A 13,852-nucleotide genomic window follows, 5' to 3' on the forward strand; every position below is an offset into this window, starting at 1 on the left:
TATCGTAACTGACAGCACATTTTTGGAGCATGCAGTATTTCATTGTTCTGTATAGTAGATAATAATAAATATACATTTGCATAAATCAAGTATGTGTTTCCACTCCTATGTTAATAAGAGTATTAAAATCTTGAAAATATCCTTTTAAAGTACATTTAGAATTTTTTTAAAAATGTGCGATTAATTTGTGATTAATCGCGAGTTAACAAAATGACTAATTGCGACTAAATATCAATATCAATTGACAGCCCTCGTTAAAAGAGTAAGAATTAAGAGAAAGTGTAATGAGAGAACTAAGAGGAGATCAGAGAGGAACAAGTGAAACAAGACAGAGATTCCAGCTGTGCAGGCTACTGTAGTTTTCTCCCAGGGGAGGGCCGTGTGTCAGCCAATCAGATTCATTCCAGCTACTTGATCTCACTGGTGAGGATCTAATTTCTATTTGTTACAAACATTTTCATCACCATCTTCATTCAGGTCATTTGATCATGATTATAAAATACATACTATAATACAGTAACACAGTCACAGGATGCATTATTCTGGTATTGACATCAGCTTCATTAAAACCTGAAAATAATTAATATGATTAAGCGTAACACATTGTTGTTCGACCATGTATGTTAGATAATTGATTATTATCATAATGTAAACATAACATCAATGTAACACTTTCTCACATTAAGTAAATGTACTCATACAAACATTTTTGCTTATGAAAGAAGAAAGTATAGTGACAGATCATCAAATATCAATTTATCTGTTATGGCTGTGGTAATGTAAGAAGAATGTAGAAATATGTTCCTAAAGTAATTAATGGTGTTATAAGTAATTGATATTGTGTTTAAAGCCATACTATTGACCAAGATGTCTATGTTTAAGTTTTAACATTGATTTTCATCCATCTACTCTGTAGTGTTATTCTCAATACACACAGAGAGAGACTTAAGGAATGTGGGATGCGTCATTATTTATGATGGTGGTCTGTAAGAGAGATTCTCTTTACATGACTGTCTGTGTGGAGTTCAATCTGATAGTAGAAATGGGAGCAAAGGGCGTGCCTGTGGTCGAGTGGTTAAAGCACATGCCACGTACACAGCAGACCCCGGTTCGAATCCCAGCCGGAGGTCCTTTGCTGCATGTCACACCCCCCTTTCTCTCCCATGTTTCCTGTCTGTCAACTTCTGAATAAAGGTGTCTATGCTGAAAAAAAAGAAATGCAGGTGAAGTTCTTCCGATCAGTCCTGATACCCAAGGAAGACACCAAGATTTGTCTTGCATTACTTTTATATAGTTCATGTCACTTCGGGCTTCTTCGTGGAAAGTTAATGAGTTTTTGTTTGTCCAAACGAGAGGCTGTGTCCGCTTCTCTAACAAACTGGGTCAAAGGGTAACTCTGGCCAAATGATATTCAGCCATATGTCCGCTAAACTGTAAAAACTTTTATTCATAGTTTCCACTGCAGCCTCCATAATTCTAAACTGGGAAAGCGGCAGAAAAAAAGCTACATAGAGGCACGAGGGCAAGTATAGAGTTAAGGCACATCAAATAATCACTGACAAATCACTCAATAGAGTAAAAAATGAGACACATCTGTAGAGTGAAAGAGCAGGGGGAGTTAACAGGTAATTAGAAAAGTAAAAATAAAAATAAAAATGAGTCATCATTCAAATCAAACATCCCAAGATACAAGTGGAAAATATTTAATATCCAGTAATTCACATTATAGAACCTGCTACTGACTATACCTGCAACCCATTGGCCACAAATCTGCACATTGACCAGGGACCAGGGATATACTAGATTTTGACCTAGTCTTTTGGAAAAGTAAAATAATTAAATATTTAAAACTAGATAAATAACTTCAGACAGCACCTTGTGATGATGAATTTGTTTTCAGGGTGATAAAGAAGCAGAGTTGGGTCTACCTTTCTCTCCTCTCTGTGACCGCAAATCCACCATGGTGGCTCAGTCCCAGATCGGTAAGGTGCAAAAACACAACTGATGTTGTTTATGGAATTGACTAGGCTTTCACTTGGATTTAGATATTATATTCAACACCACATATCCATTTGATTCATATTCAGCAATTATTATAGCAATTGTTAGATCATTGTTAAGCCAATGGTTGAGAAGTGCTCCAACAAATAAGTATTTCATTAAAACAACTAAAAGGTAATAAAATACATGTTTAGAATTCTCCTATGTTAATATAGCCTGTTTATCCACACTGTATCATGTTGAATTGTTTACAACTCTGAAATTAAAAACAAAAATTGGAATGATGGTGCATGTTGATGGCATGTCTTAGATTGTTTTGCTCTCTTTTCAAACAACCAATGTTGCCTGAATCTAATACGTTTCTGGTACAAAGCTAGAGTTAATCTGATTGGGTTACTGTTTCCTGCAGGATTCATTGACTTCATTGTTGAGCCAACATTCACTGTGTTGACGGAAATGATCGAGAATATTGTGACACCGCTGATTGAGGATGCATCTCGCTCTGGATTGGCTGGCTTCAGACGTTCTAGGTGACACACACAGGACTGCTAATCCTTCTGTTGTTATGTCATTGTTAGATGATAATGATATGTCCATAATTGTCCTCTTGAACGGATTATTACCACCCCCTAAACCCGATTGAAAATTCATTCCGATCAAACTGGATCAGACCAGTCTCTTCTCATTGAGGTGGTTACATGAAGCATTTTTACTCTGATTGGCTTATTATTGCTATTGTTGTAGTTATATTGGGTCCATGTAAACATAGCTACTGTCATGAAAAAAGACAAATCCAACCCTACCCCATCTGATGTTACATTGATTTTTCTATGCTGATGTTGGTGAAAGAAAATCAATAATAATATTTGACCATTATGGCTCATATAAAATAATCTTCTCACATAAATGACATAAATAAAAAACCCAACATAAAACATAACCCAAAATGACATAAATTATGACCATACATTTAGTGTGCGTCAGACCAGTTATTAGCACAAATATGATATGGTGCAAAAAGTTACTACTCATTTTGCTTTTAAGACACATACAAAAATTCATGAAGTTCACTGCCATAAGCTCATGGCTTGTGATGATGTTACTTGTACAAAGCAATTGATAGATCTAAGAGATCTTTTTGCACACCTCAAGGTACATTTGAGTTTAAGTTTAAAGTGAAGTAATCATTTGCATTCCATGTTTAAAGAATACATAAACATGAAACTGATGTAAATACTAGAGTCACATATTCTGAGCCATATGTGTCTTCTTGGATTGAGCCTAATGAAACTGAAACTGGGATGGACGAAAGTGAGAATCAGTCTCAGGTTACAGAACATATTGATAGTAGGCCTTTGTGCATGAGAAATCTGTGCCTGTTTTACATGCAGATCCAGGCAAAGTATCAAATAATGAAGAGATCAATGTTTTGTATGACATTTGTCATCAGTACACAAAAGACAAAGATTAAAGATATACTTAGAGTTACTACTAAGATTTTAGATACCCAGATTGATTTAGTCTTTGGGAAACTGATTTGCATGCTGTATGTAGTTCTCATCTCTCCATTGAATATACCAGAATGCAGTATTAGTAAATATGCACCTAGTAAATGTTTACCCTGGTACCAATGAACATAGAAGACACAGTTATGCACAATACATATCCCTGTATGACACTTAAAGATTCTGAAAGATCCTGTTGTGTGGCAGGAGTATGTGAAGTCTCAGAATAGTCTAGTTTCTGATGACATCTTTAGTGATATTTGTGATGGCTCAGCCTTTAAATTCAATGAGCTGTTGCTGCAAGCAGGCGGCAATCATCTGAAAACGGGTATTCTATCAGGATACATTTGAAGTTGTCAATCCACTTGGGTCACATACTCATGTGAGAGAAAAGGCCAACAAAATAAGTGGCCAAGAAACTAAGAACTGGCATCCCCTTATGTGAAAAATTTGATCCACATGACTCAGTGTGGCAACTAGTAGTCACTTTGAAAGAACTTGCGTGTGTACCCACAATCACCACTGCCCAGGTCGCTTACCTCAACATTGTTGTTTTTGAATATCTAGAAACCTTTTTGCATCACTGATCCTCCAACTGGGCCCCTAATGCAGTCATGGACAATAAGATTTGAGAGTAAACACTTATACTTCAAGAGGTGTGTGAGGAGGATACAAAACCTAAAGAAAACATACCAGTCTCTCAAAACATCTCTCATGCTCACCTGTACAAAGTTGTAGTTCACAATGTAGTAGAAGCACACATGTTACAGAACCAGATTCGCTCTTTATAAAAAAGGGATGTTTGCTCTGCCTAAAATATGAGTTTAATTAGTCAATCAAGTTCGGTCAGATTGAGCTTGTTTTCATTAAAGATGACAAAGAGGTGTGCTTTCTGGTGACACCACATCCCTCATTGTATTTTTCAAAGTATGAACACTATGAAGACAAACAAGCAACTGAGGATAAGCTCTGCATAAAAGCAGAACACTGCCTGGATGTTTACCCATTGCCTCTGTACAGTCTGAATGGACATTAAGTAATATCTCTTAAGCATAGCGGTGTTGATCAGTGTATTATCTTAAGTACTGGTTGAATTTCAGTGTAGAACATTTTTGACTGGTTATGTCAATGGGAAAAATGAACTGTATTAGCCAAGCTAACATATGCTAATTATGGTGTAATGTGTTAAAACTATTTTTTGCCCTTTTGGATTGATGGGCGAGGCACCTCATCTCATTCCTCAGTTCTGTGTTTGACCAAGAGGATTTTATACAGCTATTAGTGGAGATGATCAAAAGCCTTGAAATCTGTTTAGCTGAAGACCAAAAAGTATGTGGATGCAGATGACCTTGCAGAAGTTCTGAAGCCAATAGAAATAACCATTAAAAAAGTTATGGCCTGCATTAAAAGTAACTAAAATAATAGTCGTAAGCAGCTGATAATCACATCATGTATAACATCTTTCAGAGACTTACAAATTACATGGATCCATGTCTCTTACATGTGGTACCATCTAGTTGTGTACATGAATGACATGAATGCATCTTTGTGTTATTAAGGTTCTCCCTTGGTGATAAGAGTAAGAATCAAGCACTGGCAAAGATTAATTAGTGACACTGATGTCACCAGAAATCCCTCCATGCTGAAAGCCACTGCCACAACGAGTCCAGGAGATTATGGAGTGCTCTTTGAGGCCCACACCAAAAGTTAAAAAAACGGGGCTGCAGTTTGGAGAAACAAGAGCACCACCTGAAAGGAGGTTGGTGTGACGGTTTTGTCCCGAAGGTCACTCATCACCTATCGCTCACCCCAGACAGGTGCACCCCACCCCGTCAGTTAGGCATTTGTTGAAAAAAATGACTCGACTTGACCATGACAATGAGATTGTCTTAGTAAAAGAAGACCCTCATTCCCTGAATGTGCAGTGACTGAAGCTACCACACACTTGATGAACATGTGGGGTGCCAGGGAGTAGCCAAACGGTAGGCGGTTCTACTTGTCAACTATCTCCTGGAAGGCCAAACACTGGAAGTTCCTCTGTTTTGGGTTCTACCATGATGTGTTCATCTGGAACTTTATTCCTCTCGTGACAAGATCCTCACATACTGATGTGGATTTTAGTGCCCTATGCACGCTGTCAATTTTAATAGATCCCTGTTTAGTCCTCAGTCCAAGTATATCTGGGAGCCACTTCTCAAACAATTTGACTGTGTATTTGCCTTCCTCACCTTCTTTAAGTCCGACCACCCGTATGTTTTCCCTTCACCAAATTTAAGTGACAGGTGAAACCCTCACCAAACAAGCTGTGATCCTGTACTCCATGTACTTCAGTCCTGGAGCAGTAATCAGTGACTCTTCATAGCAATAAGAGTCACAATTTGATTTGTGTAAAAACATTGTAAAATAAGCAGAAATAGTAAGTTATTCAGTTGTGGGAGTGACAGGCTGGCGAAAATGACCCTTTCACTCTAAGTGCACCATATGACCCTTCAAAATTAAAATAGTTCATTAATATTTATTTGTAAGCATTAATCTATTGTTGCAGCACATTTGCTGCAAGTATGACATTTCCTTTTGATAAAACCCAGAAAGATGACGAGTGCACCAGAAACAGATAAAAATAATAACACTTTGTGGTGCTTCATTGAATGAACCAAATGTAGTGTTCATGGAATTACTTCAATACCAGCTGAAGCGTCTGTTGATGGGTAGAATAGAGATTAGGTCCACCCAGAGGATATATCTGTGTCCTGTTGCTGGTGCAGATCTGCTGTGGGAGCCTCACCTTGCACCTACAAACAAGGCCTATTTTAAATTGAATGTTTTTAGAGGGAGTTCAGTACAGTGTGTGTTAAGTGTTAAGTTTCAGAGGTTGTTCAGTTGGGGTGTGGTTTCAGTATGTAGCACACTTGAATGAACCACAGTGCGCTTGGAGTTGTATGTTGTTTAACTTGTTTCTGCAAACATAGACATATACAGTAGCAGCATTGTAAATCATGCGCTCCTCTCTTAGCTTCATTGGAACAACACAATCATGTATTTACTTTATAACTTACTCAAACTTGCATCAAGACACACTCTGATACACAAACACAAAACAGTGGCACAAACAAAAAACTTATATGATAATAAAAGTATTGTGGCTCCTGCCTATTGGCTACATTGTTTACAGGTTTATAATACAAATAATCAAAACAACACACGTACTACTGCGGGGTACTCTCAGCATGTTAGCGGTTAGCTTAGCTGCCAGGGAGGTATAACTAATAACTATAACTAAACAGTAACACCACAACAAAGGAGTAAACGGCCACCTTTCCTTACACTGACCCAAAGAGACACTAATTCATAGTTACATATGTGAGTGTTGTGGCTTTACCTGCAAACATAGACATATAGAAGCATTGTAAATCATGCACTCCTCTCTTAGCTTCATTGGAACAACAAAATCATGTATTGACTTCCGCTGACCGGGAGCGACAATAAATCTCAAACTCCCTCTTGCGGTGAAACTCTGTAATTACAACGCCTATGTATTTTCCTTTGAACCACAATAATTAGTTAGTCTCCTATGTCTACACTGTTCACAGTGTCAACAGTATTTGTGGCAGTGATGGAAAACATTCCAGTTTGAAGAGTACAGGCTCAGAGGGCGGCTGTTCTCTGACCACAGTGGACTTCAAGACCTTCAGGGTTACATGGAACCAAGAGATTAATCACAACAGGGAGGCATGGAAGGCCCAGGCAGTCAAAGGTAGCCATATTGACTTTTTACTATCTGTCTGTTTGTGGTGTCATAATAGATTCTTGTTGAAATTTGATCTTGCTTACATCAAATGCACACAGAGGTATGTTGAACATAAAGATAGGTGACAAAAGTAAAACCATCATAAAGTGTCTCAGTAAGGTGCCTTGGCATACATTCTACAAGTCTATTGAACTCCACTGGAATGATGAGACACCATTCTTCCAAAATAGATTCCCACATTTGGTGTTTTGATGATGGTGGTGTAAAGTGCTGTTTAACATGTAGGTCCAAAATCTCCCACAGGTGTTTAATGATGCCTTTGCCATTGATCTAAATCCACTCAGTCACTTTAGTCACCGTTCTTAGTGAAACACTAGCCAGTTAAGCAGTCTTTGTGAATGAAGCCACCCATGCCCCAACAATGATACAAAATTATAATCACATGGGCCTGCTCAATATTTGTGTGCAAGCTACAGAGCATTATTTAATGTTAATAGCTTATTTTGTACCATGCAGTGCACCTGTGTAGAAGCATCTGTATTAATGTACATGTATTTATTCAGATTTTTCCTTTCATTTGTTTCTCGTATGTTGTTACAGGGATACACTAACAGTTTCAAATATGTTGAGTATGTCAAGTATGTCAAGTGCACAAAAGGAGAACTGACTGGTCAGAGAAAAATCCCTAATTTTCCTGTGGCTGCTGACAGTTACACATCAACCAATCAACATTCTCTTCCAGCATCAGAATCATGTATACCAAAAGACAAGTTGCCTAAGTTTACCAACCATAATTCTTGGGTTATCTCCATAGCTGCCATTCACCCGTTGATGCTAGCTATGGCAAATTCAGTCCACCGTGTAGTAGCATCAGAATGAGGCGTCAGGATATGTCACCTTACTATTTCCCAGAAAAGCGGCCCCTTCATCACATTCACTACCAGCCATTAGTAGGGGTGTCACGATCTACATTGTAAATCGAATATCGATCGAAAGGAACTCATGATCTCGACCTTCGAAATCAAAGGAGGAATCGAGGATGTAGCCACGCCCCCAATGTCACGTCCAGCAGGCGAGTGAAGAGGGGAAAAAACCCACACGTGTTGAAATGCAGCGAGTCAACATGAACCTCCTCTAACCTGAACCTGCAGCCGGTAAAAACACACCATGGCAACCGCTGATAGAGGAGACACATCAACCGAACTCGAACTGGTTGTCGGTCCGGTAGGGGGGTGGTCTAATAAGCAGCAACACAGAGCTATAAGGACGCTGCAGTCTCACACGCGCTGCATTGATAGTCACACAAACACGTGCGCAGACACTCTCTAGAGTACGCTCTTGCTCGCTCGCTGCAGATTCCGGGAGATTGTATATAATTTGCGGGCGTCAGGGAACTGCTATCAATATGGGGGACACTCCGGGAGAGTTGGGATGTCTGCACTAAAGCAATAACTAGCTCTATAAGGGTATTTGTAGCACCAGAGATGCTACTGTTAGGATACTGTTAGGACAATGTTTGGACAGTTAACACACTTCATTGTTCAGGGATGTTTATGGACATCAGGCTGTTTTCATTTAGTTTTTGTTTTATTGTGAACTTGAATATCATCTAATATGAAGAGTGCACACTGCAGTTACTAAAGGGTCACTACATGCTTCTTTTGTTTACAGTAAGTTTCCAATTGACTGCTGAAACAATTTATTGTTACATTATATTGCTAATAAATGATTTAATTTTGACAGTAGGGCTTTAGTGTGGTACATTGCAAACAACTGATGGAGATTATATCACTCATGATTACTCTAAAAATGGCATAGCATCGGTGCTAAAAGGACCCCAAAAAAAAGGGATTGAGGATCGCATCGAATCAAATCGAATTGTGACCTTAAAATTGAAATAAAATTGAATCGAGGATTTGGAGAATCGTGACACCCCTACCCATTAGTGTGTCCTACATCAGGTCATAAAACTCAAACACTGAAAAGCATGTGTGTATCTGTCTGTGGGGTGAAGCTGTGGAATAAGTTAACTGATGAGATCAAAAAAAGTAAAAATCTGGTACAATTTAAAAATAAGTTAAAAAAAATTCATTTTGGAAAGATACAGTCTTTACGGTGGGGAATGATTTTTGGGATTAATGTTAAATATTTATTTTGCTTGATATTTGCTGAGTATGTACATGTAGGTGTATGTATATGTGTGTAGATGGCATGTATGCTTGTTTGTTTATGTATAGGTAATGTATATACGTATATTTACATGTATGGTTTAAAGGTTAGGGCATCTATAAGCTTGTAGCTTCAGCCCTGACCCTTTCGATCAGCCATGCAGCCCTGTTGTTAGAGGGATGTGTTACTGCTTTCTTTTTTTGTGGTTTTATTTATATATTTTTTGCTGATCGAAATAAAATAAACTCAAACTCAAACTCAAACAAAGCAGCATTCAAAATATTTTTGCTGTTGTATTCCTCATGTAAATTTGCGTCTGTATGGATTTCTAAATGGTGTCCGTCTGTGTGTGCTTGTAGACCTGAAGGAAAAGCCCAAGATGAAGTCAGAGGAGGGCGGCCAGGAAGAGAAGGAGGTGAAAGAGTCTGGGATAACAGATGACAAGCCAGGACAGGAGGAGATGAAAACAGATACGAAGGGACTGGAGGAGGTAGTGAACAGGTGGAAGCAGGTCGAGCAACAGCCTAAAAATGAGGAAGGAGACAGTAATCCAGGAGGGGCTCCAGGCTCAGAACAAACTTTCACTGACAACAAGGAGCCTGAGAACCACACAGACAAACAGCAGCGTCACAATGGTACGCAACCCAACAATTTTAAAGGATAGATCACAATTTTTGCAAATCTCTTAAAACAACAGTCATGTGTTCATATGAACAGTGGAATCATTCTTCCTGTGCATACTGGCTATTAAAAAATCTCCTTCAAATGCACTTTATATGTAAAGTCAAAATCCAGTGTGTCCACACAGTCATTTAAAAATAAATGTGAAGCTTCAACGTATCCTCATCTTCTGTTCGTATGATTTCGTACGAAAAGTTGTGCACTACTTTTCGTACGATATCATACGAATTTAAATACATGCAGTAACATGATTGATCAGTGCGTTTGCTCAACCAAGTCTCACGGCAGTTTTTAAAATAGCCCCGAAAATTGAATCTGTTGATTAAAATCCAGTAATCCAAGAATATTATTTAGTACTTTAAAAATATAAATGTTATAATATTCAAAATTTAACCAGGAGATTTTACCTCTGTTGTGTCTTTATAAGTCCCGGGAAAACCCACCTTCGATTGTGAGAAATGCGTTTTGTTTCTTCCGTTTTGGACAATAATAGGAGTGGCTACGTTAGCCTACTCATGATCCTCAGCGAATGTTATTTGTTGTGAGGAATAAAAAGAGAAATAAACGTTCATGTCTCAAATCTTGTGCTCATAGTTGTCTTCAGCCTCTGCAGCTCAGATACACACTATGAGGATAATAATAAGACTGTGAAACAAGTTTACATCAATAGGCCACCCCCTCCCACTTTTTTATATTTCATTGAGAAAATCTCACCTGGCCTCACAGCAGGTAGTGAAATAGTCACGAAGCGGTTAATATTCTGAACCTTCACAGCATGGAGCTGGTATGATTCTATAATTAGTCCCTACTGATTGTTTCATGTTTCACTACGTTGCTATGGTGGTTGCTAAGGACTCAACTCGGTATCGTTATGGCCGGTAACGTGCAAATCCTGTTTTGGCTCTAATATCTGGAATAAAGCAAAATATTTACTTTTTCTTAACACAGATCATATAGATGCAATGCAATTATTAATTCGGCTGTAGTATATATTTGATATATTCAACAAATATATAATTTTACGATATTAACCTATTTTACAACATAACTACCGTCCCCAAAACGCCATTTCTACAATACTACCTAAGATAGCAGAAATAAAGCAACTACTGTCCTTTTTCTTAACACATATCATCTAGATACAGTGTGATTACTACTTCGGCTGTACCAGATATTGTATAGGGGGCGGTTCCCTTTTGGGAGCGTGTGACGTCACTAGGAATGCCCACTGATGTTAACTCTTGTTTCAAAGTCTTATTATTATCCTCATAGTGTGTATCTGAGCTGAAGAGGCTGAAGACAACTATGAGCAGAAGATTTAAGACACAAACGTATATTTATCTTTTTATTCCTCACATTAACGTTCGCTGAGGATCATGGGTAGGCTAATGAAGCCACTCCTGCTAATGTCCGAAGCAGAAGAAACAAAACGTATTTCTCACAATCGAAGGTGAAATAATTAAAAACTGATGGTCATAACATTCACCCAGCATTTCTTTGAGTTATCCAGGACACTTTCTTGTTTTTGTGTAAAGAAATGCTGAGGATATAAATAAAATCATCAGTAAATTATCCGGTCTTCTATGGACTTATAAAGACACAACGGAGGTAAAACCTCCTGGTTAAATGTTGAATAATATAGTGTTTCTCTTTTTAAAGTAATATATATTATTCTTGGATTACTGGATTTTAATCAACAGGCGCACTGATCACTCGTGTTACTGCATGTATTTAAATTCGTATGATATCATACAAAAAGTAATGCACAACTTTTCGTACGATATCATACGAATAGAGGATGAGAACGGCCTGCTGACACATTTAGTCTTTTTAGCATCAAATTCCCTCTGCTGTGGAAGTATGCCACATAGACTGTACAAAATTATGAACATAGACTTCATGATGTCACTTGTTTGTGGGATTCCATTTTGAAGCCTTGAGTTTGACATTTTGATTGTTGCCTTCTTTGATATTTGGAGCCAGAAGTTACCATATTCAGATGAGAGGGTGGAGCTGAACCTAATACTAGCTGCTAGCTTGGTCAGCACAGTGCATTTACAATCTATGCTTAACTGCGATAGTGCTAATGCTAATTTTTGCTAGCAAAACCCCCAGCACAGTGATTGAAAAAAGGAAGCCCACAATTTATTACAAAGTTACAAGAAGCTGTCAGTTCAACCTCAGATTAAAATGTGATTCCATGCTAATTTAGATTTTACTGTTTCTGCAGACCCTCAGCCTGACTGCCCTCTAATCCATTACTTCAAGCGTCCCAGTTACTGTGCCAGTTCCTACAGGTTGGTAAGATCAAAGGTCACAGAGATGCGCCCCATTGATGCCAGGGGGAAAGCCAGGAGACTGCAGTGTATCTCCCTGCGTCGCAGAAAGTGACTTCACAGTTCAAAATGTGATGCATTGTGATTAGAACAAAATGGCGGTCACTCATCTTATTCTACTGTCAAACCTTTAAAGTGGTATCTCTATTTCCTCTTTTTTGCTGAATACATTTGTATCAATGATTTCTTAAATGTCTTATTTGTTTAATGTTAAAAAAAATAAAATCTTTTTTTTTAAATTTTTTTTAAAGTACGTTGATAAAAGTGTTTGCCATTTGATGGTTATCTATTTTAATGAACTGCTTGAAGTCCTGCTCTCATGGACAGCCTTTTTTATTTAGTTGTACTCATCATTTTAAAGTTTATTCTCTGCTTTGTTTTGCATATTTGCTATATTTACAATCGGTGTGGAATCTAAATATCTTTGTGGCTGAACTTTTCAGATTAAAAAAAAATCATGTTTATATTTCTCAAAATAAAAAGGAATTTTAGTATTGTACTGAAACTCATATCAGCACAAATTTATCTATTACTAATAGTAGATAAGGAAGAGAGTGGACACCTAGTGGCACTCCTGGCTATCCTTAGCTTCTCCAACTTAACAGGAGATGGACTAACAGAAAGTTATTTTCATTCAATTTTTGCTCCAAGGACGATTAGTGAGGTGCAACACTGATGTTGGGTGATAAGGACTGGCTTAGAGTCCATGTTAATTTCAGTTCAGAGGTATTGGATGGGGTTGTGGCCACAGCTCTGCACAGCCCAGTCAAGGACCTCCACACCAAACTAGTAAAATCATTTCTTTGTGGACCTGTCTTTGTGCACATTGGCATTGTTATGTTGAAATCAGAAAGGGCCCTTAACCCTAACACAAACTGCTGACACAAAGTTCTAAGAACACTGTTGTCTAAAACATCACTGTATGCTGGAGCAGGGGACCACAATCAGGAACAGACCCCAACCAAAAGACTACTAAAGGATATTCTCTTCTGAGTGTAGTATAAATGAATCAGGGCCTGTGTTTAAAACTTTGTGAATCCATCCGTGTTGAAAATGACATATTACACATTTTGAATATGGCATATAGTCGTACAGTGCCTTACATGTATTATTAGATGGCCTTTTAAACAGTCTACACAGTTTACAGGCTCAGTTTGTGTAACCAATTATGTGTGACCAGTAAACCAAAGTATCTGCTGTTGTCATAAAAACAGCCTGGTTTTTTTCTTCTTTTTTCCCCCTCACTGTTAGGATAGTAAAAAAATGAGTAGACACGCTGTGAAAATGAAATGTTTGGTAAAAGCAACATTTAATGAAGTTAACATAAACATACACATAAAACATTTTATGACAAGAAAAGTCAAATAAACCATCTACTTATTGGTGGCAAACCTGTTATGTGGTGGCAAATA

The 13,852-nt window shown here is 37.9% G+C and overlaps 1 protein-coding gene across 1 annotated transcript in view; it reads left to right on the plus strand.

Annotated features, from left to right (window-relative positions):
* pde1ca (phosphodiesterase 1C, calmodulin-dependent a) overlaps positions 1 to 12,495 on the plus strand; it is a 66,535-nt gene extending 54,040 nt beyond the window's left edge. The window contains exons 13-17 of the mRNA XM_062441942.1: positions 1,901 to 1,982; positions 2,411 to 2,531; positions 7,097 to 7,260; positions 9,783 to 10,058; positions 12,335 to 12,495. Coding sequence (XP_062297926.1) covers positions 1,901 to 1,982; positions 2,411 to 2,531; positions 7,097 to 7,260; positions 9,783 to 10,058; positions 12,335 to 12,495 — 804 coding nt within the window. The remainder of the gene's footprint in view (positions 1 to 1,900; positions 1,983 to 2,410; positions 2,532 to 7,096; positions 7,261 to 9,782; positions 10,059 to 12,334) is intronic.
* Positions 12,496 to 13,852: the final 1,357 nt, after the last annotated feature.

The sequence above is a fragment of the Scomber scombrus genome, chromosome 20, assembly GCF_963691925.1.
Source record: "Scomber scombrus chromosome 20, fScoSco1.1, whole genome shotgun sequence".
NCBI classification, from domain to species: Eukaryota; Metazoa; Chordata; class Actinopteri; order Scombriformes; family Scombridae; genus Scomber; species Scomber scombrus.